This window comes from Perissodus microlepis, chromosome 9 (assembly GCF_051167445.1).
Source record: "Perissodus microlepis isolate ML-2025 ecotype Zambia chromosome 9, ASM5116744v1, whole genome shotgun sequence".
Lineage (NCBI taxonomy): Eukaryota > Metazoa > Chordata > Actinopteri > Cichliformes > Cichlidae > Perissodus > Perissodus microlepis.
The window spans coordinates 6,424,527-6,452,460 of NC_140469.1; the positions used below are offsets into that span (position 1 = coordinate 6,424,527).

At 41.9% G+C, this 27,934-nt stretch overlaps 1 protein-coding gene across 1 annotated transcript in view; it reads right to left on the reverse strand.

Annotated features, from left to right (window-relative positions):
• LOC146379933 (partitioning defective 3 homolog) overlaps window positions 1-27,934 on the reverse strand; it is a 354,176-nt gene that overhangs the window by 14,943 nt on the left and 311,299 nt on the right. Inside the window, exon 22 of the mRNA XM_084938841.1 lies at window positions 4,971-5,091. Within this exon, the coding sequence (XP_084794967.1) occupies window positions 4,971-5,091 (121 nt within the window). The remainder of the gene's footprint in view (window positions 1-4,970; window positions 5,092-27,934) is intronic.

A 27,934-nucleotide genomic window follows, 5' to 3' on the forward strand; every position in this document is an offset into this window, starting at 1 on the left:
CAGGCATCAAAGTGCAGTTCTGCAGACTTTGATGTGGTAGGCATTTAACTGCCTGCTGGAGCATCTTGCTTTTCATGGTTACATTCCCTGAACGATTTGATTTATAAAAGTAGAGGTCAGAAAGGTTTCACTTTCATCATTGTGAACAATCTTCAGCAATGAAACTGAGTGAAACATGCTGTTAAAAAAGGACATATCAGTTTCAGTGCAGAAAAAAATAGCTCCGATAGCTTTGAACAGAACTCAGCTATGACTTTACATTTTTCAGTGTGGGTCAAAACACTGAAAATAAATAAATAAATAAATGTTTTTTGTCATCATTACCTCCACCCACAGTTTTTAAACCCACACCAGAAGTTCACTTTCTGAAAGTTGTGACAAATCTTCCTCCGCCGAGGCAGTTCCCTCTGAGCAGTATTTGCTTTTAAGCGAATAGCATTATATTTTGTATGTAACATTACGTAGGAGCAGGTAGTGGATAATAGCTACTGATTTGTAAATAACAGGACATGAATAACCTCACCTTATTATATAATATCATACTACAGTATGATATTATATAACACATTTTGGGGTTGGCTTCAAAGAAAGGCAGATGTGAAATTTAAAAGTGAGGTCAGAGGTCCAATGTGGGATAATATTTCAATTCCCCATACAAAAGTATCATTCCTTAAATGTTTTCAATATAAACAAAAACAGTGGAATTTTAGATTTTACGAAGGTTTAACCTTATTTGACCTTGAAGAAGAGGTCAGAGGTCCAAAGAAGAGATGGACCGATCCGATATTACGTATCGGTATCGGTCTGATACTGACCTAAATTACTGGATCGGATATTGGAGAGAAATAAAAAATGTAATCCGATCCATTAAATATCAAAAAAGCACCTCACAAAACTTGCGACATGGCGTAACTCGGCTCATAACCGTAGCACGTCGGAGCAGTATGCATCACGTGATAGAGCGGCTGTGGCGTGCGAGACCTGTCAGCGGTCTAGTTGAGTATTTGGAGCCTCGCTACCAAACTGGCATTTCATCTCCGAGAAAGTTATCCCAGAGAGAAGTAAAGCAAGTGTGTAAGTTCATCTCTGAATGTTTGTAAAGCATTCCAGCAGCACGTTTAAGCTTGATAAGCTGTTGTTAGAATTTATTTAATATTACTTTGTACACCACGATCTTTTTCTACGTAGCTGACGGCTGGTAACTGTGCAGGGGCGGATCTAGCAAAGTTTAGCCAGGGGGGCCGATAGGGCATGAACAAGGAAAAGGGGGGCACAAAGACATACTTTTCTTTCTTATTCTCATTAAAAATGTCTAGTTTTTAATAATTAATTATCTGAATCTTACACCCAAAGTTTTAATCTGATGTAAAATGTATAGAAGTCCATTACTGTATATAGTAACTATTAAGTCTAATATACCCTAGTAAGCTATAGTACTTTTTCCTTTGGGAAGATACCATCTGTGCAGTCTGCAGTTCTGTTGAAGAAAGATGTTGAATCTATTTAATTATTCTTGAAAAATAATTGATTTCTGTGCATTTTTTCACACTGCATCAAATTAAAGTTGATTACGTCGATTAAGCATCATAAGGTGGGGGGTGGTTCCCTAGTTTTGTTTTGTTTTTTGCTGTGAGTTTGGAACCCTATTAGTTAGGTTGCTTACTCTTTAAAATACCAGAATAGGGAGGGTAGACTAGGTTTAAGTGTATTAGATTGATCAGTATTGCTGAACTATGAAATATTTTGGGTGCAGTGTATTTTTTTTGCATACAGGTATAACAGAATAGCTTTAGTGTTTTATTTTTTTTAAACTTGAGTTTGAACTTATACAAAATGCAGCAAGATATTAAAAAAAACAGTTTTATTTATTAAAAAATACACTATATCGGATTCATATCGGTATTGGCCGATATCCAAATTTATGATATCAGTATCGGACATAAAAAAGTGGTATCGTGCCATCTCTAGTCCAAAGTAACGTTATATCTAGAATTCCCATATATCATTCCCTATACATAGTTTTCTAAGGCTTTTTGTCAATTTTTTACCTGTAAGTCACTAAGTTGACCTTGAAGACCTTGGGGGATGTAAAGAAATTTTTAATGGACTGTTAACTCTATAATGCCCTGTATCATATTTGATACATAAGTATCAAAATGTTATGGACAAAACAATTTTTTTGTCTAAAATTAACATTGTTGTTAACAAAAAGTTGCCAAAAATGTCCAATGTATCAAATGCGATACAAAAAAATATAATAAATATATAATAAAAATATATCATACACAACTTGATATAGCAAAAAAATTGTGGATTTTGTTATAAGGGTTAATAAACATCTCAGTTCCCCCCATAAATCTGAATTTTCTGGCTATTTTTTTGATGGATTTCGTCTTACAAGGTTGACATAATGAACCTCTACACCCCGACCAATTTGATCAAAATTAATCCAAATTTTTTGAGGTATTGTGTTTACAGAAAGAAAGAATGTCATGGACGCACACTATGCCAAAACCTAACCTCCTTGCAGAGGTAAATATACAGTAAAGATGCTAACTATCCATTCCTGTCAGCATAGTCAATGTCAGTATGTCACTTCACATTTTTGTACTTGTCTCATCTTTCTGTAATATCTTTGGTTTTCAAAGCAAAATCCTTACCCTGTTCACTTTAAATAGAGCCATATCAATTCTGCTTCTAGACGACGCTAAGACGGGATTTCCCTCGAGTTCTGCTAATCAGTGTCAGCGCATAACACGGGTGCACGTCTGCCTTTCCTAATAAGCTCTGCCATTGTGAATTCTTGTTCACATGACTAAAATAACATGAAAGAGGACTAATAAAACAGACTTCAATACTCAAGGGCTGGCCCTATATCTTATTACCAGTGGAGCAGCAGTGGTGTGCCCGACAGTGTCGACGATCAGACGCAATTAAGAGCTCAGCGGCTCAGAGAGAAAGACTGAGACCTCTTGGTGGTGAGCAAACAGTTCACATCTAATGGCGGATGGGAAAAGAGAGATTAAGAAAACAGAGATAGACGTCCACTCTGTTTTTTTTTTTTTCAAACATCAGTTTGACAAATACCGAAGAAAATCCAGAGCAAATACAGCCTGCCTTCATCTGTGTAGGAACACGGTGGGAAGCATGCTGCTGTGTTTTACCCAAACTCAATTGGACAGCGGAAATAACAGCAGACGATGCTGGCCACTCCAAACCAATTTAACTGACAAACCAACACTGATAATTCTGCAGAAAATTGCATGCAAAATGTTTTAACTTTCAAGGTCTGACTTTCTGGCCCGTCATTTTCTAAATAGCTCTGCTAGGAGCAACAATTAGCCGCATTCTTTTCTCCGAGGTCAAAAAGTTACTGAGTAAAAAAAGAAACCAAAAAACTGAAGTCACTGTAAGTTATTATTGATAAATAACATGGAGGTATTTGACATCCCACATGTCCCGCGACTTGGTTATCTGTGTTTTTTTGTTATGGTTTTTAATGAGTTACACGCCTTCTAAAACGCTAAAAGTAAAAAGTGGGACAACAGTTTAGATTATCGGTGACCTGACAGGGAGTTTGGAAAAAGGATATGATTCCTTACTTAAAGTTCCTGAACTTTTAATGCACAGCAGGGATGGATATGAGATCAAGTGTGAATGAATTAACAAAGGAATTAACTTGATTATATTTTTCCAATTATGAAGAATAAATCCCATTGTTGTTACAGATCAATCATTGGAGAGTAGAACGGCTTAAAGCAACTATTCTCAAATTTTAATTTAAATTTGTTTTAATTTAAAAATCCCTTTAATCAAGTCTAATGAAAATTAGAATGAACAGTGCGGGTAGGTGTCTTTAGTTTCTGTTCCCTAACATCGCCTTCCTTCCATAAGTGTGTCATATTTCCAAGAGTGAAAAGGCACATGCAGTGACTGCAGATAAGCAATTATGTCTAGGTCAAAGGTTGGATCCAGAAATTAAGAATTAGTCTACGAAATGTAGCTTTAGGTAATAGAGAAAACTAATGTTTTTGCAGTTTGGCAGTTTCGCTGTCTAAAAGGTTGATGGCATCACACGACAGCACCAGTGACAGTTTCATGCTGTGTTATAACAAACTAGTAATATTGTTGTTTTTGCTCTTTGCTTCATGCCACATCATTTGGAATTAATAAAAATTACTTTAATATTTTTAATCTACTTTAATTAAATGACCATCTTTTCCTTAACATGTGGGCCAATCATTACACATTCAGCAATTATTAACATCTATGTGTCTTTTTTTTTTTAAAATGATTATTAAACCCACTTTTTTGGATTTTCCTATATAATAATATGTTCATTTCATCATCCCCACGTGAACCCGATGCTACATTCTCCAGTTGTGTTTGTTTCACGTGTCGTGTTCAATGCACGTTGCCTCAGCAACGATATATCGATAACGATATTTTGCTCGACTCACCACTAAATACAGAATAAATACAGACTGGTGATTAAGGCACAAAAAGTATGAAAAATGAGGTTGTTTGTAAAAATGACTGAAAAACAAAAATTTATTAGTGAGTGGCAGAAACACTCATATTACTACAATGCGTTCAAGACCTCATTTTTGCTGTTTATAAAGCACTGTTGGATTTAATCATTAGAAATTCATTTTAAACTCTGGCTCCTGGTTTCTTTTGTCCTGCCTCCCTCCTCTCACGCCCAATCACTCCCTGCAGATGGCCGCCCCTCCCTGAACCTGGTTCTGTCAGAGGTTTCTACCTGTTAAAAGGGAGTTTACCTTATATATAAAGTGCCTTAATTTGACGCTATATAAATACATTCAAGTTAACTGAATAGAAGTGTTAGTAAGCAATAAAAAAATATGTGTAGGCCTACGAATCCATTCAGCTAGTAACTCTGGATTGATCCCGAAGAATTTTTTGGGTATGTACACTCTCCTGGAATACAGCTCCTACTCGATACTCACCCAGGACTGGTTGAAGCTGTAGGTGTGCTGATGGTCCTCTACGTCGTCCTCCTGCTTGGCCTGCTGGAACTCATTCCTCAGTCTCTGTATCCGGTCATGGTTACTAGGCGCCATCTGACTGCTAGGAAAAGCAGAAAGGAAAAGAAAGGAAATTAGATATTTAGACTCATTAACCCTTTGGTACGCATTGGTTTTGCTAGCATGCTGTTACAGGTAATTCTGCGTTGCAGCAATTTACCTCCACATAATTGGTGCAGAGGATTTTTAAATCCAACAGTTGCAATTTCTGTTCCAACACTCGTGTTTTTACTCTCACCCTTTTATCGCCTGTGAACATCACTATAACTGAAAGTGTCCCTCGTGCACCATTGTCAGTGATGCATGTCTCTTTCAGACTGCAGAAGAATGTTGGCCTTTTATGGTACGCAGTCATTAAACGCTGTGGAAAACCCTCATTTACATCTCCTTCATTAAAGGCCTTTGAGGAGCCTGTCAATAGGAATCAATAGCTTTCCTTCAGCTTAATCAGGCTCTCCTTTTATCACCAGCTACAGAGGCAGCACATGACAAAATGCATAATTATGATGAGACAACCGGCTTGATAATAGGCCTGCATTTATGCATACCGCGGGGATGAAAGTGACCAAAGGTTAGGAATTTGAGCTGGGAGGGGATGCGAGAGGAGTGGGATGGATGGGGCGAGGAAAGGAGAGGGAGATAAAGGAAGGAGGACGAGTGTGGGGATGGCGCCGTGTGGGAAAAAAGGGAAAGGTTAATCAAGAGCATGTGAGAAAAGGAAAAGAAACAAAGTCAACCCCAGACAAAATTTCCAGTGAAACTTAAAGCAGGGAAGCACGGCGCAAGAAATAAGGAGCAGAGGGAGACAAAAAGCCAAAGACAAAAAAAAAAAAAAGGACCCTTGATATGAAGACCTGTCAGCCTGTCAGGGTGTCCTCCTGAGCAGCGCTTACAGGTGGCACAGCAGCAGTGGAAGTGATTGCTTATTTGGACCCAGAGGATTCTGAGCACAATTATGGTGATAATTGCAGATTAGAATGAGCACATCCTTCTGATGATAATGGGCACTAGGACATGCTGCCAATCAAGCTTCATTAAAAGCACAATAAATAGCGGCTCATAAAGGATGCACGGCTCTCGGAGCGTGCCCCTTAGTAGCACTTGGCAAGACACAGTTATCGTGTTATTCGTACTTCCCGATCAAAATCAATTGTATTAGTTATACTCCATTTGATTCCTATAGCTTTATATGTGTGGGAGCGCAGGGAGCATACATTAGGCCTTTTTATGTGGATGTGGGCAATTAAGTGGCTCACTGGGGTGTGAGGTAGCTTATGCTTTTAGGGTGTGGAGTAATGGTGAAGTCCCTTTATTACTGTTCATTACAAAATCAATGTTCCCTCTCTATTTACTTGAGGTTGCTTAAATAGCAAATGCAATTTTAAATAAATTAAATTACTTAATTCTAGTCAATAGAACCGCACATGTGCACTCCTCTAAATGTTCTTCCTGTACAAGTTTTCATTACTTTAACTACAGAAGCATCGAGGCTTCAACTTCAGAATTGTGTGCTTCCATGTGATTACCAGTTCAATCGTTTGACTACATTTGCAGAGATTTTATTGAAGATATTTTGAGCAAAAGTGTAAATTTAAAAAAAAACACATCTGCAACTGTAGGTTTATGTTCTTCATCATCCCTGCTTGTTGAGAAAAAAAAGGTTTCACAACACTGTAATAGATCTGTGAACTCCAAATGAGCTTAATTGCCGCTCAAAGAGAAGAGTGAGCTAACTCCAAATAAAAGGCTCATAATTTTTTTTCTGTGTGACCTTCCACGGAGGGTCAGTGCTACCATGAGTATCTTGAACATGTACCACTGGGCGAGGAACCAACTGGTGATCCAGAAAGCACAGGTTATAAACAAGACAACTTGAGTCCATGTACACTCACTGCATAAAAAGCCCCTCTGTCCTTCTCTCACTCACGAAAGTATCAATGTGACAGTGAAGATCTGCTCCACTGTGTGTTAGACGATGCTGTGGGGTGTGGAGTAGGAAAACATGAGCGAAGACAAGGTCTCCGGCAATTTAAAGAACTAGCAGTTCTTTAATACACTTTTTTAAAGCACTACAATAAATGGAAATTGCATCGAGTGTGGGCCGGGAATGACGGCTTGATTTACCAAGGGGTAAATTTGTCGTAGGTGTTCAAAGGAGGCCTTTGCCATATCTAGATTAGATCTGGAGGGCCTTATCTTTTTTTGTCTTTCACCCACCGGTTAGGGTGGGTACCGTGATGGGATTCTTGGGAGTACTCTCAGGGTCTGTAAATATATTCATATGTTAATAAACAGAGCTCAAAATCAGGGAAGAGCACGAATCAAGCCCAAACAGCCAGCCTGGCTGTCAGTGTAACAGCCAGCAGCAGGCCTGTCTGCATGCATAAAGAAGATGGATTCAGTTGCCTTTGCTAAGAGCCCCACATCGCTCAGGCACCTTGGTGGGTAATTAGTCAGCATGATTGTTGCCGCTGCATCAGGTCACCACTTATAAATGCACCTCCAAATACATCAATGTCTGTAATTGGCCTGTAGAACATGCGCCATAAGGAAAGACCAGGCCAACGGAATATGGTACGAATGAGCACTGCTCATCAGTTTGCTGTAAGCAGTGTGTTTGTGCATAAAAGGGAAAAGGTCACAGGTGGCATAAGTGTCCTCAGGGGTGCAGGCGAGCTGTCTGCATCAACGCCGCGCAGGATTGCAGCTAAAATATGCATCAGTGGGAAACGAGATAGTGTGTGTAAAGTTATTAAAAAACATGGGGGGAGATAAAGTGTCCATATGCCACAGCATTTTCACAGGCAGCATCTTTATTCTGTCCGGTATAATGAGATTTGCTCCAAATTCATCTGTGACTTTACGGGCTGAAATGTCAGCACTTGGCCTCCTGGGTTGGCTGTGTCTCTCCCAGATGCATGCAAACATCACCGCGCAACACAGTCGGCAACACAAAGATGGAGGAAGAGACAAAAGAGCCAACATGTCTTTTTTCCCCCCCTCTCTCGACTATTACGGACGCCTGTATCCAATAAAGACACACCGATGCTGAATTTACTGAGTAAAAGCTTTTTTCTGAGGACTTATCAAGAGTAGTGAACCTACGAATTCCTGGCCTGCAAAGTCGGATCACAACAACAATTCAGAAAGAACCTAGAGCTTCTCGAACTTGTGAAGAACTAGCAATGAGCCAATCACATTACAAAACATCAGCCTATACAGAAACAGCTTTGCCACTCTTTAGCAGCAAACTTTGAGGCACCGGTAGTGTGCATGTGTCTGTGTGTACCCCCACACCCATCCACACCTGTGCTTTCACATGGACATGTTGACAGGGGTCATGAACACTCTAAAGCTGCATTTGGGGGTATGTGGATGTCTGTCTGTGTAATAGTCATCCTTTGATCCGGGAGGATTTAGCAGATGCCTCGCACACCACAAGGCTTAGGCCCAGGATGTAAACTATGCAGCAGCCCTCATATTTGCTTCTGTTGGTGCATCAAAGCTGCGCTGAGTCTCTACATGCCCCGTAAACACCGCCACCGGCCAATAAATGAGTAATCCAATCACCAAGAGTGTAATACGGGTCATATGAGCATACCTAAGTTCAGGGGTATTCGAAAGAGAGCAGCAGAGTGTTATAATCCTCGGAATAAGATTTCAGAGATGAAGTTTGGCTGGAGTTCAGGCTGTTGCTACAGAAATGTTCATTTCCAACTAAAAGCGGAAAAGGGTTGAACTGCCGGAGCTTCCGTGCGACTTTAAAATCATACATTCTGTTATTTCTTATCTGATCGCTGTTGATTAAAATTCTATCAGATTATCTGGTTTCTTACTGGCCGCAGTATCTCTGTGCAGCAGATGAGGGGGGGCAGACTTCTTAAGTTTGGGCCCTTTGGCAATCTTGCATCAAGTCAAAGGCTTAGCTCATCTTTATTCCTCCACCCTGTGGACTTTCATTTATTTCAAAGACAGAAAGATGAGGCATTTGGGGGGAAATGGACAGCCTTTGGGACCTACCACGATGATAGAAAGAGATTAGATCTGCATTACTGCTGGTCATTTTTGAAGGGGAGAGGGACAAAGATAAAACATTTTTTTTAGCGTCTTCAGAAGGAAATCAGCATATATCGGCCCTTCTGCTATGATTTTTGCCAGCAATCAAATGGAAGCATTTGAAGCGTATATCACTTTCCACTTTCTTTTCCATCTTCATAAAAACGTTCTTCCAGTTTTCTCTCACCTCATCTCTTCATTTCTTTCTTCTTCTTCTTCCCATATGTTTTATTTCTGAATGCCTCAGTGCTCCTCTGTGGCTAGAGGGATAGGTCATGAATTCCCTTCTGTCCCCCTCGTCCTCTCCCCACTAGCCTGGTAAGTGACAGCTGCAGGCTGGACAAAGGCCTGATAATACCCTGGATTTGTCAGGCTCTGACTTCACCCATGTCCTCTTGTGACTGATGCACCGACAGTGGCGCCTTGCCAGCTAAAATCCCCACCCTAATGTGGTGCTGTGACTGTGTGCGCATGAATCTGTATCCATGGTTCCTTTCAGACTCAAAAGCACCACATATAGGGTCCTTAGGGGTCCTAAGGAGGCCATCGTGTGGGATCCCTGCCTGGGATGTGGTAGTGGCGTGACTCAGGAGCACGGAGCTCTGATTAACCCTCCAACAGGCTGTCCGGTATGAAAGGAGCGGCAGAAGGCTCTCCTCTACGAAAAGCACGACTCCAAAGAAATGAAGAAAAGGCAATGATCTTTGGCTTTTTCTTTGTTCCTTTTAAGTACCTGTAGTCCTGTGTACTTTAAAAGCACCCTTAAATTAAAAAAAAAAAAAAAAAGCTCCCTTGCCCCAGCAAACATAAACCCTGCAACCTTCAACGCTTCTACTTCACTCCAATGTTTTTTTATTGTAAAGACATCAACTCTTCTAGTCATTACCATTTTTTCTGTCTTTTCTGTTCACTTTTCTGCAGGATTTCTAAACACAGATCAAAGTGAGGAATTTCCCCTTTCTGCTTTCTATCCTATCTACTAGCAACTTTTAAACCTTTGGTTGCTTAAACATTATAATGGAACTAGTCAAAGAAACCTTTATTTCTGCACGATGTGCTGTATATTATGAAGGTACAGGGACTAAGCTAAGATTTGTGTAGATGATAGGCTCCCTGAAAGCTTTACTTGTCCTCATTTCTGGCAACTTCTCTTTAAATTGTTTTCTAGGAAGAACAAAGCACGGCTGCATTCTCCAAAGAGATTAACTTTGAAGTTAAGGCCCAAAATCCAAATCTATTGATTCAGAGAAGGGTGCTCACTCTGAGAGAGAGGGAGCATGGTCAGGACTGCACAATCTAATAAATACACTCTTACTCTTATGTGCATACATGAACGTGCCATTGTGTAATGAGACAAAGATGTGTTGCATGCTAATGATTTAAAACTCATCACATGATCGAAACTTGTAACTGCACAAGAAATGACTTGGCTGCATCATGCTACACGCAGTAAATCTTTTATTTTCAAAGCAGCATATATATAGAGTTGAAACATATGTACAGTGTTGCAGCTGTTTATGTTGCACATAAACAAAATTCCTCTTTAGGGTAAGAAGAATGAAGTGTCAGCCTTATTAGCCTTAAATAAGGTGTGAAGGCCATGGGCTACAGTATCCATCTAAACAGGTTAGTCAGCTTTTACGAGCCTATCGGATCTTTATAGACAACTTTTATGAGATATGAGCTTGCTTGACACTAAGAGGTCAGTGGAGAAGTGCACTGGGAGTATGCTATATGACTTTGGCTTCCAGTATCCCGACTATGACGCTAAAATATTTTGTCTAAGTATAGGTTGGCGCCATGGAATATGAAATGTGTTGCTGTATTTTGCATTAGGGGACCTCAAATATAAATTCCCAGGGAGACTGGTGCACTGCAGCAACAAGTCACCTTTGCAGGTTTCTCTGTGGAGGGCCACTCTAAAACTGAGTGGGAGCTGCAGAGCTTGGCAGAAGCACTGACTAGACAATCGTCAGCACTTAGACAAGGAGGAGCCGAGTTGATCTTGAGACAAATTGGTCAGCCAGAAGTTCTTTGTATAAAATAACATCTGATGTTGAACAAGCTGCAAAATTAAAGTTATTTCATGAAAGTTTTAAACAAGTTTTGGAACAGTGGACCAGGAAAAACAAAAAAGGGGAGGGGGATGCTTTTGTTCTCCATTGTTTTGACACAGCTATACTCCCCGGAAACATTCTTACAAAGATTGCTGACCTGCTAGGCCAGGTCCAACTGCGCTCTTCACAGAGCTGTGTGAACCCAAAAGCTCTGCCTTTCCCACTTGCATTCTCAAACTGCCTCATCCTTCAGATGCTATCGTATGTTGGAATGCACACGGGCAGCTTATTAGAGAGGCCCAAGTTTTCCAATCCACTGTATGAAAACAGACAGCGGAGGGAGGCAATTAAAAAAACAGATTTCAGTGAGTTTTAAAAAGAGAAGGGGATTGAAGAATAATCAAATGAGATATTTGGGAATGTCACTTCAAATATCGAATGCTATTCAGTGTACCTTTTTTTTAAAATGTCTCAAATTTCCTTTGATGTTAAATTGGTTTTCAGTGAGCTTTTACTTCAGATAGATTCATGTCCCTTCCTGAGATTAGCCAAAACTTTAACACAATAACGTTTTGCATTTTGTACTTGGGAAACTTTGGTGTTCACTTATTGTGAAATTGCTTGGAGACACTTTAAATCACAGAGAAATCATTAAGGACTTTATTATGAAAGAATGACAGGGCTATCCACACCAACACCTTTAAAATCAAGCGCATTTTTACCACAAGGTCTCTGTAAACATGACAGCAGCAACATCGCTGCGTACTTTGAAATATAGTCGCTCGTGTGCCGAAAAGAATCAGTTGGATTAAAAGACAGCCACGGTCCTTTAATACAAATATATGCAAACCTATCACCATGTGAAGGAGCAGATGATTCCACTCCAGAAGCAGATATTCACATGCAGCTGAACCCCTCTAACTCGTTTGCTATTCTAGCACGTTGCCAAAGTGACACGCTCTCACTGGCTACCTATAATGAAAGGCTAATATTAGATTTCAAATGGGCCCAAGCAGCAGCAGTGGTGCACCAGCCATATATTACATATGCATTCAGAAGTGTATCATTTGACATCTGGTGCATCATTTTCAGAGGGACCTGGTTGGTTTGGAGGGTTTACCACTGTTGCGTTTCTCTTTACACGTACACCCACTTTTAAAATCCCCTTTTTTTTAACTGACTAACAAGCAGAGCAGATATCCTGTCTTTTATTAGGTCTCTCGGGTTAATTTGAGAAGCCTTACACCTGTAAAGAATCTCATTTACTTCAGCAAGACGCCACACTGTGCTGAATGCAGACAATCGCTCCCTTTGCAAATGTCAGTGCCTGACGCTCAGCAGGTGAACCACGAGCCAGTGGTAAATAATTCACAGCAGACCGGTGTAGCTTTCCTCGCCATCCCATACACAACCAGCATCCCCCCCACCACCACCTAAGTCTTTTCTGCTACGACCCCCTGTGCCGCCACTACTTCCTCTATACATAATTAACGAGAGAGGCACGGTGGGATGCCCGTCAGTCAGAGCCAGGGCCACTTTAAACAATAACAATATTGATAGTGGGTGTAATAAAGCGAAATTAAAAAGATGGATTCTAAAGATTTTTTTGTGCTCCTGGCGCAGCTGCTCCCACCTTTAAGTGGTGAGGAGAGGGAAAGGGGTTTGCAGGGGGGCTTCTTGGGAGTGGATAGAAGTACAAACTAAAAAAGGAGGAGGGAGGCACATGTGCCCTTTTACCCTCCCCCTCCTTGTCAGCCCCTGGTGTCCTGTACTAACTCCTTTGCTGCTGCGTCCATTACTGGATTAAGTCTCGAAGTCTCGGAAAGAGGGAAGACGGAGGAGGTCAGGGGTCATAACCTTTAGTAATGGTTAGGCAGAGAGATGAGCAAAGAAAGAAAGAGAAAAACAAGACTGGCAGGATAATTTCAATTTAGACTATCAATATTGTGTAATGATCAATGTGAAGGTCAAGAGGTTGGCAGATAATGACAGACGGGCAGATGAGAAAAAGAAGAAAGAAGGAAAATAAGAGAACTGAAGATAAAAGAAAAAAAAAAGCCAATCGGTGTTGGAATATCAAACATTTGCTGATGATTTTGTCACCTGCCAGAGGGACAAAAATAGAAGAAAAAAACTTGACAAAACTGAAATGCACTAGAAAGGTATTTGTAGGACTCCAAAAAACAAAAAAAACAAACTCAAAGCAGCGAAGAAATCCTGCCATTACTGCTATCTCCCATCAACCTGCGGGAGCCTTACATATGTTAATGCCCCTTCAACCTGTGACCCTCACATTCATGGCATCATTATCAACCCAGCCAGACATAATGTTGGCCTGTCACCGCCATGATCTATGGCCACAGTGGCTCTCTGCCTTAATGAAGCTGTAACGCTGCCTTAAACTACCGAAGCCGCGACAAACCTGGGTACGACCGTCTACCGGCTTAATGTGAGTGTGCATCCATCATCATGCATCAGCCATCCATCAATCAAAGCCCGTATGACAGCTGAGATCCCCGAACCTAACCCCCACCACACCACACACACACACGTATGCGCAAACACACACAAACTCATTGGTTGTGTATACGATCTCAATTATCATCATGACCGCGGGCCGCCGCTTCCCCTGTGACCGACATGCTAATAAGAAGCACTGGCAGTCAATAATCAAGCCATGGAAAAGGGCACCGGGTGAAGATTTGGTCAAGTTTAATTGTATCACTTAAAGTCCATTGGTTTAAATTAATAATCTTGGAACCCTATTACAAAATGACATGGTTTGGGGAAAAGCAAAGTCAACTCAGAGCAATAAACAGGAAGTGACTTCATGTCTCTTTTAAGGACCAACCCAGTATTCCACACGCGGACCTGCTCACACCATGAGGAAATCAAAGGTGACCTTAAGGTGTCTTAAAGGGTCCGTGTTCCATGCAAGAGAGAATTTTGAATTAGCTGTTACAGTCTACAAGACAGCAGTTGTTGCATCGTCGCAAGACTGCAAACATTCCTGTGCATGAAAGCTTTTCACCTGCTGAGTGGGACCGAGCATACCTGAAGCAGGTCTCACAGGTTATTTCTTTAAGCTAACATCACTGCCGCCCTGTTGTTTCTTCTCAGCCACGGGGCTTTCAACCAGTGTAACTTAAGACGGGCTTTAGACTTCAGTGAGCACACAGATATCTGATAATGTTTGTCCAAGCCTTTCAACAGATAGCTAATATGGATCACATTCTGTCACGTGGCGAGAGTGTTAGCATTTCACACAAATGTGTTGGGAGTTTTGTCTGTTTCCGTTTCTTTTTCTCCGCAGGTGTATTCGCAGAGTAATCTTTGCTTTCTAATCCCCACACTAACACACTTCTGAGTCAGAAAAGGAAAAAAAAGAAATACAGAGCTGTGATGAGAGGGACAGATAGAAGAAGTGCAGCAGAAAAAAAAACTATACAGAAGCAGAGTTTGTGTCCTCAATAACAGAAATGTATCTATTTAACTTCTTCCACTGAGCGAGTCCCTGTCTGCCAGTACAACAGTCATGATAGGAAACTGCAGCTTGTTGAGAAAACTTCTCCTAACAGCGTCCCTATTTTTGGCAAGGCTGTGTTCAGGGACAAAAAAAACCCTCTATTAGTGGCCACATTTTAAATGTGACACAGCAAAGTACTCAGCCAAACTCCGAAAGTGGTGTCCGAAAGAATTATTCAGGCCTGGTTAGGAGGGGTGAGGGCTCACTTCGGTGGCAAGGATTTAGACTGCGTTTTAAGAGGGAGCCAGGAGACACTGATGACAAAACACTGTCACCTTCAGGTGGTTAAAGGAATGGGTGTCAGGGAACACACAGGAGATGGTAGTCCCGCAGTTCAGGACAAGCCATGGGGGATTTAGCCCAAGTGCTGACAGAAAAGACCAAGCGGTCATGGGCTCGCCCACAGATGGCAAACGTGGTGTGTGAATGAATGCACCAGTGAATCAAAACGAAATTAAGATGCTGTCACTACATCTGCCTGTTCACACACACAAGCATGCACACATATGTGCATCCACATCCACATAAAATGCTCATTATCCTTAACCCCCAGTGTGGGGGTGGAGGGTGAGGGGGCATGGGAACAAAAAAGCATTAAGCAGGAGTGAGCCCTTTAATTACAGGCCAGTGTTTGGAGAACTCTCAATGGTGCTGAGAACAATGGAGGGCTCTGGTAATACTCAACCTGCTGAGTTAACACATATCCTCAAGGTATGACATCACACACACACACACACACACACAGGCAGAAAGTCAGCGGTCATGTCACGGACATGAGGCTGTGCAGAGCTGGTTGCCGAGAACAGCTCGACTGGTGGAAGGAGATTTAAAGCATACTTAATTAGATTTCTCCTCCACACAAAGCAAAAGCTAATTTCTCATTATTTGGCATTATTTCCTGTTTAAAGCTGCACCTTGCCAACTTATTTTTGATATTTTTGATGCGACTGCTGAAAACAATCAAAATCAACAGTTAGTTGATTGTGCGTCTTTTTGTCTCTTCCATGTGTCTCCGAGTGAGTTTCTATAAGTTGTTTAAGATCAAAACCACCTCACAAAAAGAAGCTCTTCTAAAGCAGAATTACAACCAGCTGTAAGCTCTGTAGTAAAATGCAGTTAGAGGGCTGAAGGATGATAAAGATGAAATACTTTAAATAAACTGACTCACATATGATTCCCTCAGTGTGTTGAGGTGTCTCATTATATCTGGGTGCTTGTAGTAGTGAATGTGTGACGTATGAGACCTATAAATAACTCGAGCAGTGATTGTGACCATATGACCGTAAGAAAAGTGACAGCTTTCCCAGTCGGTGCTTTTGACAGGCTTAAGGATAACTCCACATGCCTGGCAAATTGGATTGGCGCTCTGTTGCCTCTGCAAAGGAAGGAAAACAGACAAATCCTTGGCCGTCTCCCTCCTAATAACTTCCTTTTCATGTTTTAAAGTCCACGATAAGCGAAGGGAGGCCAGGAAGGGACAGATAAATCATCATCGGTGCACATTAAAGACCATTATCGTTTTTAAATAGTCGCACGCACTCCCCGTTTTCCAACAAAGCAATGGCAAGGTGATCTCCCGACAAAGACGGGGAAAAGAACAAGACAGCTTTTGAAAGTTCTGACAGCACGACAGGTTCTGAAGGACGTGAATGGGTCAAATGGGAAAGACAACTTTTAAATCCAACATCCTCAAAAAGAAACGGGACAAAGCCCGACCCTGCCCATATTTCACCAACACCACCCAACATCCCCAGGAACTGTCAGCCATCTCCACACCCAAATTCAGCTTCACCAACCATTGCTAGGACTTAAAAAAATGGAATTAACTCAACAAGTGCTATCTGTGCTTTTGTGAGGTTGATTAAAACCAAGGCATTCCCAAAAATAGCTTTAACAGGCCTCAAAGGCCAGCTAATATAGCAAAGCTTAACTTGTGCCATAACTCTGGGATCTTGCAAAGATTAATGAGAGGGGAGAAAAAGGAGAGCGAGATATTGGTGTGTAAATGGGAGGCAGAAACTTCAATGAGCAAAAGCAGCTGGTGGCAGTAAATAGTGGCTGCCAATTGGCTGCTGTTCACAGAACACCAATCTCCAAAACAGGGAGTGGTGGTAGTGCCAAAAATGGAACAAGAGAGGGAATAAAAAAAAAAAAAAACATTGATTAAGCTCTCAACAGTTGCCTTAACTTGGGTAACAAGGTTTTCTACTTTCAGATCTCAAATTAGAAGATTTTACAGGAACAGAAAGAACTGGCAGCTCCACGTCTAGGAATTCACTGGCTTTACCTTTGAGTATAAAAAGAAAGCCCAATTAAATAAAACGCCAGGCACACGTCACTGGAAGATGTGTGCTGTGAAATGGTCAAAAGTCAAGGAATCAACTGGAAAATCCTTCAAAATCCAATCACATCCAATAAAAAGAAACCATAAAAACCGCTGCATGGATTTTCTTCATTCCTCTTTTGCAGGTTCAGTATGTGCATGTTGATGTACTTATCGGTGTGTGTGGCCCACCATGAATTTGTCTTATGAGAGACTGATGAAGTTTTTCCATACTTCTATGACTGCTATGCTTATTTTATTTTTCTTCAGGCTGTTTAAGAACTCAAACCTTGTGCTTTCACTAGTGGTGGCTTATGGTAGCTTTCCCTGCATAAATCCACATTTGCACAAGGCCATTACAATATTCCCCAAATGGGCGATTTCCAAACTTATGTAGCATGAATTGGCTGTTGCTCCAGTAAGTCCAATATTCTCCGTCACACGGGTTATTTCAGTAATGGCAGCTTTGCACGACAAATGCTAATGGCTTGAAATGGTGATTTCTCTACAGGCACTTTTGGATTAATTTCCTGTGTTGAAAGGGAATAGATACACACGGCAAGGCCCACTCTAGACAAGTCAGGTCCCTGCGTCTGTGATGTAAGTGGGCAAAGATTATGCGACGGCGGTGAGAGTAATGAGAGATCGGCATGTTCTTTGGTCGCTGTGCCCCTTCAAGAGGAAAATCTCTGATAATGAACTCTAGACCTTTACATTGCTCCTCAGCAGCCCAGACAGGGCGAAAGAGGGAGGGAGGGAGGGAGAGAGCGGCAAGCCCATCAACAGAATTATCATTACACATAGTCACGCTGGCTCTCATATCTCATGTCACCGTAACACGCTCACTTCACATCTGCAAAGATTTAATTAAAAACAAACAAAAAAGCATTTTTGACAAGCCCACAAAACCACACGGTCTCCAAATAAGGACACTTGAAACCACGTAAACCTCCAGTGAGTCATCTGAATATTTAACATTAACAATGTTAATGACATTGTGCACAACAGCATTCACAACAACACTCTAGCTGGCTCTTTGAAACTATTATCTATGCTACTTTGAAACACTGAGAAATGCTCACCCACAGCAGAACAAAAACACACATTTTACACTCCAAGGCAGACTCACAGCTACCCGAGAGCTACCAGCATCTGATTTCACATGGTCACCTCATTGATCAGGGCCTATAATAGCTGAGATGGACAGCAGCTGTCCCTGCTATTACAATGTCATCTCATCCATTTACTTAGAGATCAATGGGACAGTTGCTGAAATGGCCTGCCATGCACTCCTCTCTTGCTCACCTGAGCTGGTCTTTGTCATACCAGAGGCTATCCTCTCTCACCTTAGCTGTTTGTTTGTGAGACGGGTGAGACCGTGGCCTGTACCAGAGAGCCAGACACAAAGTTGCTTTATAAAAAAGTAATGAATCTTTCTGCCAAGCTTCCTTTTTAATTCAATTAAGTCACTTTCTTCTTTTACAGAGTGTTAAAAAAAATAAACAAAAGAAAGACCCCACCCTCCTTAGTGAGACATAAAAGTGAGCTACAATTGCACTCCAGTAGGGGATTAACAGCTCAACATTAAAAATGACGATTCTCACTCAGGCTCCATCTTAAAGTCACCACACAGGGGAAGGGGATACTTGGGAACTCAAAGTGAAAGAAAAGCATCCGGGAGGGGTTGTTCAAAGGAGCCTCGGAGGACATTGCTTTTCTATAGCCCTTTTCTCATGCCTGTGCACATGCATACAGACCCATGCATGCAAACCAATACACACACACACACACACACAGAGGCATTCTTTTCAGGATGGACTGACCACTGAAAGCCCTCCAAAGAGGAGGAATCAAATAAAGCCGTCAGTGGATGGAGATTAAAAGGAGTGCTACACAGTAAAAATCTGATTTATGAAGCTCAGGCTGAGTTGCTACAGGGTCTTTGGTGCCATGGTAACCCAATGAACAGTAAGGTCGAAGGGGCGGTTGAATAAAGAGCAGCAGAATGGCGAGGAAAGAAAAGGAAACTTTTAACCTCTCAATGTTCACATCTTTTCTTATAACCCTGAACCTTTACCAGACTAACGCATGAAGCTTGAGTTTCAATAGAGGGGGTCAAAGTCCTCTTCATAAATTACAAAAAGCCTTTCTCACAGTTTCTATCCAGGACAGGGGCACAACTGTTTGCGCCCTGAATAGGACACGGATTTAATGATGACAAGTTCATGATTTTAACTTAGCTGAAATGGTTCTTTTCTTACTCGAGCTTTATTATTTCTTGGTGGCTGTTCACTCTTCTCCTTCTTCTTTCCTCTACCATCAGTGCAGTGAGACGTTCAGCCCACCCAGCCTTGCGTGGCACTTCCGAGAGCCGCCGTAGCTGCTGCTGCATCAGTGTGTTGTTGTGTTTTGTCTGTGGGAGCTGTCCTGTGCCATGCTGCTGTGTCCAGGGCCAAGGCCCTTTTCCTATTGTCTGCTGCCATATGGAAGCCAGCACCAACACGGAGATAAGCCTGTCCTCATGCTGTTCCCTGACCTTCTCAGGCACCCAGCTGGCACTAAATGCAGAAATAATTATTATCCAAATTACCCAGGCCAACTCTGTCTCCTCTTTGTGCAGTGAGGGTGAATTGAGAGGGGGTGGGAGGGTCCTATGAAGTGCTAGGGGAGATGCTGCGGTGGGAGATCTCACACAAAAGAAGAGCCGTCAGTGGTCGGCCTCACGTGGCCTCAAATACTGTATATTAGCTTGTCTGTTTCCTTAAGGAGCTGATAGATGTCTCATTAATCATTTGTGATGAGTCCATATTTTGTTACTGACTTACAAGAGTGTGGTGCTTAATGCCACGTCGGAACACAAACGTAAAGCACATTTATTCAGACGATGTGGGTTCAAACATTAAACATTTCAAACCCATCATTACATAATTCTGCTTGAATTACACTGTACTTTTTAAGAAGTTTATCATAACACATTTTAAAGATGGATACAAAAAACCCCACTTGATAATGATGACTCAATAAATTTGCATTTAAATGACATAATTAAATATTTTAAAAGGTATAAAATCTTCAATCGGGTAATTCTACTCCATTATTCGGTCTTAAATGACTCACTAAACAATGATTAAACACATTTTTCAATAAAGTCCTCAGATGGTTTACGATGGGATTTTTACACTTTTGCGATTTCATTATGAGCACATTATTAAAATACAGTAAAAGTACAAATATGAGCACTTTTGAGAACGAAATCACAAATTTAGTCTGTAGGACTTGCGCAGCACACAGCACATCTCAGACTACGGATCTGGATAAGAAAAAAATACTTCCTAGTCTCGCATGGCTTTCTTGTGACATCGCATTATTATAGGAATGTCTAACTGGAGGGCAAAAGCAGGCTTTGCTCTCAGAGTTGTTGAAGTGGATGCAATAAAGAGCCACTGTTAGCAAAACATGGACATGGAGAACAGAATCCCATGTTTTATTTTTTCTAACTGTCTCATACAGTTGTCCCAATCCGTTTCTTCACACTGAACAAGGTTTTAAATGGTGCGTCAAATAAACTGGCGCTCATTACAACCCCAACTCCCAAAAAGTTGCTGTGTAAGATGTACATGAAAACACATTGCAATGTTTGGCAATATTTCCAAACCCATATTTTATTCACAATAGAACTTAATGTGTTTAAACTTCTTGTTTAGACAGTTTTTTATGTCATGAAAAATACTAGGTCACTTTGATGGCATCTGATGACAGCAGCACATCTCAAAAACTGTTGGGATGAGGTCTACAAAAGGCTGTAATACTAAAAACTATTTGCCCCAAGTCTGGTTCATTGGCAACAGGTCAGTGACATGACAGGGTGTTGAGGAAGACTGTCTCAAATATCAAGATAATGTTCATTCATCTGAAAAAAAAAACTGTCACTGTCTGCAAACTCTGAAACATTTTCACCATAATGCTTCCCGGTGTAAAAATTGTGAAGAACAGTACATAACATCAAAGTTCAGAGAATCTGGAGAAATCTCTGTACGCAATCTGTACGCAAGGGACCGGGATAAAAATCGATATTGGATGTATGTGATCTTCATGCCTTCAGCCAACAATGCATTAAAAACAGGCGCAGGAGTCTGTCATGGAAATCACTGCGCGGGCTCAGGAATGCTTCAGGGAGCACAGCTCAGCGTGCCATCCACAAATGCAGGTTCTTCCCCGGGCCAAAGTGCATTTAAAATGGACCGAGGTGGTGTTTCACATCACTTAGTTCTTTCTAATTTTGCAACAGGAAACCTTAACCTAAAATGACCAAATTAAACATTGTGTCCAATTTTATGCCAAAGAGTTTACTTGTGAATAACCAAATAACAAAGAATCTGCTCATAACTGCTCATTTGCACCTGGAGCACCGAAGAGGAGGACGTTAGGCTCAAAGGTTACTGAAGTTCCATGTGTTTTGCTTTATTTTCCACTCCTTTACATAATAATTCATTTTTAGTTCCACAACATTTGAGTGAACCAGGTGAAACTGTGAAAGAAAGGGGATGTCCATAAATTAAATTAAAACAAAAACGCTGTTCAAAGGAAAATCCCAAAATTGCTATGGTGACACAGGTTTCATAAAGTTAGCACCAGCCGTTAAGAGCTGAAACTTTCACCTTTCCACCTTCCTCTAATTAGTTCCTGATGTGCAGTGGAGCTTGGGACAGCTGGATTTGAACAGGAACGTCCCACAGATGTTCCAGCGTTTCATGACACATGATGGATGGCGAGACAACACAACAAAAAATTTCAAGTGGGAAGACAAGGAAGAGTTAATCGATGGCTTTACTGCATGTGGAAAAAGCCCCATCAGAGAGACGCGTTTGCACTCAAGTCGTCCCCTTACACAAGTGGAAGCTCCTCCAAGACGGAGAGTAAGGCGGAAAAGTCTTCATCATCAAAGCAGTATCTTTTTCATTCGTGAAGACGAGTCATCATCTGTGCTCAATGCATGTTGGAAAAATATAAATCATATTTGCAAAAAAACCCCCAAAACGTCATAAACAGAGTGAATGTATTACTTACTAATGATCACATATAAATAAATAATGAAGAAAACCTCTGTGATTGCAGGAAAAGTGAGGGCAGATTATTGTATCGCTCAGAACCGGTGAACATACCGCGTCTTTATCGACTTTGTCCCGGCAGAGGAAGCCTTGTGTTTGAAGCATAAAGGAAAGTCACATTCCATAAAACGGCAGCCTTTCATGAAGAAAAGAGAAAAACACTTTTTGACTTGTTACATAAACAGAATGACCTGAACGGAAAGAAAACAACGCGCACCTTAATAAAAGCGGCGGAGGGTGGAATTGAAGAGATTAGCCCGCTCACATTTAAATGCCTCTATCTGGCCTTGCTTCACTCCATCGCATAGAAAATGTGGAGAGACAAAGAAGGGAACAGTGGGGTTGATTAGAGTGGAGTTGGGGATTAGGTCTGAGCGAAGGAGCTTTGAGTTATTTAAATCTGCCCCCTTCGTCAAGGTACAAAGGCACCGCTGGGAAGGCGCATCATCACTTATTCCAATAGAGTGAATAAAAAGGTAGAGAGAAAGAAAAAAGAAAAGGAGCAGATAAATGAAGTGCCTCCCTGCTACTCGGCAGTGTTCATTAGCTTAACGTTGCTCGGGTAATGGCATAGGAACAAGCGGCAATGAACAGGATTGTCCTGTGTTGGCAGATGAGGAGTTGAAGCGGGTGATCCTTTCCAGCTGGGAAAGCTGACAGGGTCCACTTTTAATTAACGACATGTCTGTACGAGGTCACTCTAATGAAGCGGTGCAAGGTGGAGAGGATTTGTGATAACTATGGTTCAAGGTCAGACTGAACAAAAGAAGTTAAATTGAACTAGTATACCGCGTTCAAATTTTAGAGGAATAACGACACACACACAAAAAGCGTATTTGCTAACTATTTCCTACGAGGCCTGTTGATATCCATGTGCTTCCACCCTTGGTGAGTGTTCACTGGGGTTTTCTTACATCTCTCTTGCTTAGCCAGGACTATCATTTTTTCCCTGTCTGTGTGTGTCTGCATGTTTGTGTTGGTGCCAGTGAAAGACAGACTAGCATTGGTGGAGGAGATGATGGGAACACTGACCTTCCCTTTGCCATTACAACCCCCACAAAAGATTGAAAATGTCTCCTGCGTTCAAAGATAGCCACATGTGGAATTGCACTGCATCACTATATCTGGGAAGAATGGACAGCAAAAGAAGATGACTTGGTGTATCGGGCAGGGGAGGCAGAGCCATCAAAGAGAATCCCAAAACCACTCATCTCCCTTTGCTGACGAGACGGCGCGCTGACGCGCGCTAACACTCGGCAATGGTGTGTGGATATACGTGTAGACGTGGGTCTGCACAGGCCGCGTTCATTCTAAAAGCCGTGGCACAAAAATTACTTTCCAAGATTCCGACCTCCATCTGTTGGGAGTTGCTGCTGCCATATTTGTTTTCGTTTCAACTACTAAGAATCAAATACTGTTATTTTTGCCCGAAATAGGCATCGTCGCACACCATCTTGCAAGAGGAAATGTGCAAAGATGAATTTCTGTCTGTGTGAGAGAGAGTGGGTGTGTTTTTGACACAAGAAGAACATCCATGACCTGACTTGACCCCGCCAGCTGGCTGTCCTACTTTCTGTCTGCTCATACACAAGAATATTAAGTCATTCTTGTCTTTGTATCTCTGATAGAATTCTCCACAGACAGTGCCCCAGTCTGTCTACAGTACATGAATACTCTGCTCTGAGTGTATGCCCAGTATCTGTATGCCAGGGATCTGCCTTTAGGGCACGTATATAGTTGAGATGGAGCTCGTATGGCCCCATCTTCCTGATTGTGTCTACCAGATTGTCTACCCCGGAGAGGCAGCGCGCATCAACACTCGCCAACAGCACATTTTGATCTCATCACAAAAACCTTCAAAGACAATGGCTGAACAGCTATGAAGTAGAGACAGAAGTGTGTTTGTAGAGTTATAGCAGATTCAGACAACATAGTATGATCCTGACAATGACTCAAGCCAGTGCATGTGGATATCAGGAATAAAAGTCTGATTTTAAGTGGTAATATAGCCAATCCCATGGCACAGCTGCTGTTATTAACCTCTATTTTTATCAGAAAAATAATAAAGATATGTGAATGTGAACTATACTGAGATTTTAGCTGCATTAACAGAGCGCTTATGCGATAACAAAGAGCTCAGCGATCACCTCACCCCCTCACATCAAATAAATAAAGAAAATAAATAAGAGCTAATTTCAATCATAAAACTCAAAATCTTTAATGAGAGTTTAGCATCAAGTCAGTCAAACTTCTGGAATATTGATCTGGTCAGTTAAGTAGCAGAAGGGGTTGCTAATCAGTTTCAGCTGCTTTGGTGTTGCAATGAAATTAAGAACAGGTGCACTAGAACGGCAACAATCGGAAGGTTTGCTGTGTCTCCCCGCACAATCTCAAAAGCAGGGAGGAGAGTCCAGGAGACAGTTACTCTAGGAGAGCTGGTTGGGGCTGCAGAAGGTCCTTAGCAGGAATGTGGAGAGGAACAGGATGAGCTCTGCCAGAGCTACAAAATGACCCGGCAATCAGAAACAGACTTCATGAGGGTGGCCTGAGGGTCCGATGTCCTCTAGTGAGTCCTGTTCTCACTCCCAGGCACTGTGGAGCCTGATTGGCTTTTGTCATAGAATATCAGAATTAGCAGCTCCACCAATGGCGCCCTGTGCTTTTCACAGATGGGAGCAGGTTTGCCCTGAGCACATGTGACAGACGTGACATGTCTGGAGGAGCTGTAGAGAGGTAGGTTTGGTGGTGGGTCAGTGATGGTCTGGGGAGGCATATCCATGGAGGGATGCACAGACCTCTACAGGCTAGGCAACGGCACCCTGACTGCCATTAGGTATCAGGATCAAGTTTTTGGACCCACTGCCAGATGCTACGCTGGTGCAGTGAGCCCAGATGTCCTCCTGGGGTATGACAATCTCTGGCCTCATGGGGTGAGAGTATGCAGCCTGGAGGATGAAGGAATTGATACATTGACCCAGCGGTCCCCAACCCCCGGGCCTCGGACCAGTACCGGTCCATGAGTCGTTTGGTACCGGGCCGCGAGAGTTGAGGCTCAGGTGTGAAATGTATAGTTTTCAGGGTTTTTATCGGTTTTCAGCGTTATTTTGTTATCGTTTTTATCGTTTACTCGGTTTTCCTTGGTCTTTTCACGTGTGTTATGAATAAATCTTCTTTTTTTTCGGTACCGGTACTAGTTTTATTTTGTTGTATTTATCCGCGACACCTTAAAGGCCGGTCCATGAAAATATTGTCGGGCATAAACCGGTCCGTGACGCAAAAAAGGTTGGGGACCGCTGCATTGACCGGCCGCCACACTCTGGTCCCACATTATGTTTCTGTCCATCTAGTGCCACCAGGTTGCACAGTGAGATCCCCAAGACACCTTCTGTCATCTCATTAGAAGCATGCCCGAATCACCACTTTGAGTTGCTGCAATGAAATTTCAGCACAATGGACAAACCTGCGACATCATTTTTTTTCACTTTGATTTTCAAGGTGTCTTTGAATTGAGCCCTGTACAACCTGATCATTTTTATTTCCATCAAAAAAGATGTGGCACCCTTTTGTTCCTAACAGATTTCCCACTCTATCTCAGTGTAGATATCAAGCATGAGTTTATATATAAATATCTCAATTATCAATCAAAAGGCTTTAGATAGCATTTGTGTGTGGTGCTACTCAAACCACTCACTAATCATTCAAATCATTTTGGGTCATTTATACCAAGACCTATAGGCTGCTGAGAGCAGAGGCATGGTTTATGTGACCTTTTCCACTTCTGTGTGACAGTTATGGCAGTGGATGAGCTAGAATTTGAAGGGTTCGGTTAGGTGGAATACTTGAACTACGATTCAAAGCAATCTGGCTCTGCTGTCTGCCAAAAATGTCAAATGACAAGCCCTAACACACAAATGCATACACACACATCATCAGAGCACAAACACTGCATGACATTTCACCGGTCTGGACAGGGCTGGAGAGCGAAGAGATTAGTGTGCTAGCCTTAAAGCACCAAGCCTGGGCAAACAGATGATTCTGATATGATTTCCTTGCCAAGTCATATTTAGAATGTTAGTTTGATGGCTTAAGAGAGCAACATTAGACCTTACTGCAGCTGTTTGAGGGTCTGCAGAGCCAACATTGAAGTGTGCAGTCATATCAAGTTTGGATGGCTTCACATGAGTCAAGGGCATATTTCAACATAATTAAAAAAAAGCCAATTTCTATGTGTTCACCAAGACAAAACACCAAAACTAAATCCACCTGTCATTCCATACAGGGATACCCACATTAGGTGAAAAGAATGAAAGAAAAAGCACTTCTTCTTTCATGCACCAGCTCTGTTTGAGAATATTTAGCTGATTTCTTTGATTGATCTCACAGGGGGGGTTAGGGATTTGGTCGCAGTACAGCCCACCATTGACTCCTACACATGGGAAGGACTGCGCGGCATTAGCAGGAATAAATCATGTGTTAAAATGATATTCTGATGCGGGGCCTTGAGTGCATATTGATTCGTAATTATTTGTACTAACAGTGGCGAGGGAGGGACAATGCCATCCATTACTGTGTGAAAATAGGCAGGGGGGATCAATGCGAGTGGAATAAGGATTGCGGTGAAAAGCACGGCGGCCATTCCTCTGTCAAAGGCGATCATTAGCCCAGAGCAGAAGAGAGAGCTCCCTCCACCATGACCAAGACTTGCCTTTACAAAGCTGACGGTAAATTACATTCCATTCACAGAGGAAAAATTGACCTCACTGCTCTTGTGGTGGCACAGACTGCTATGTAATAACAGTGTCTCTGGGCTGAAGGCAATCATCCATCGCTTTCTGCCCTTTTCTCTTTTGTCTGCTTTTTCTGTGCCACTGATATCTTGTCACTCACGGTGTGATGTCAACTAAAAGGGAAGGCCTTGAAGATGCCATAATATTAAGCGCTAACTACGAGCACACATAAGAATGAGGTGACGTAAAGCGAGTGGGCATCAAGGTTGCAATGTCAAGGCAAGAATTAGAGAGAAATCAGGAAACAGAGCCACAGCAGCCAGATACAAAGGATACTGTTAATGGTCTGCACCGTGTGATGTCATAAGAAATATATTCACTTTAAATATCCGCTCAGGCTTCTTTGCAGGCAAAAAAGATGACCTCACCCCTGTTTGATATGTGTCTTACATTTCCCATTACACGGACCAGACAAATGGACTGCACAACAACTAGACAGACAAAAAATGTCCAGGTATCAGTCTGGGAACATACCAGTGTGAGCAAAATCTAAGGATGTAGTACAAGACAACAGAATTACAGACAAAACCTAACCTAGAGATGCATTCAGAGAAAAACCAACAGCTAACTATTGAGCCGTTTCTCACTTTTAATAATTAAAACAAGGAGCTCTGAAATAAAAAAACAAACAAACAAACAGTAAAACAACAAAGGAGACCTAGCATCTTCTCAGTAAGATAATAGGAGAACAAATATGAGCTATAACAACACTTTAACCCAAGGCTACAGGCCCGGAGAATACAAACCTGCTTAGCTACTCACCATGTACACATTCAAGCACACATACACACACTCGTGCACCAAGGAAAGAAAGGCAATCTCATCCTCCCATTATGATTTGATAGCTCAAATTGTAGCAATGATTCAAGTGTAGTCCTGTGGGTTTTGTGGATGAGCCCAGAGCCTGTTATTTTACCAGTGGGCACCAGGGGATGGGGAAGGATGCTATTGCGGCCGACAAAATGACCATTAAATCACAGGCTATGAAGCCACTCCGGACGGTGAAAGAGCGCGCGCCTACTCCTTGAT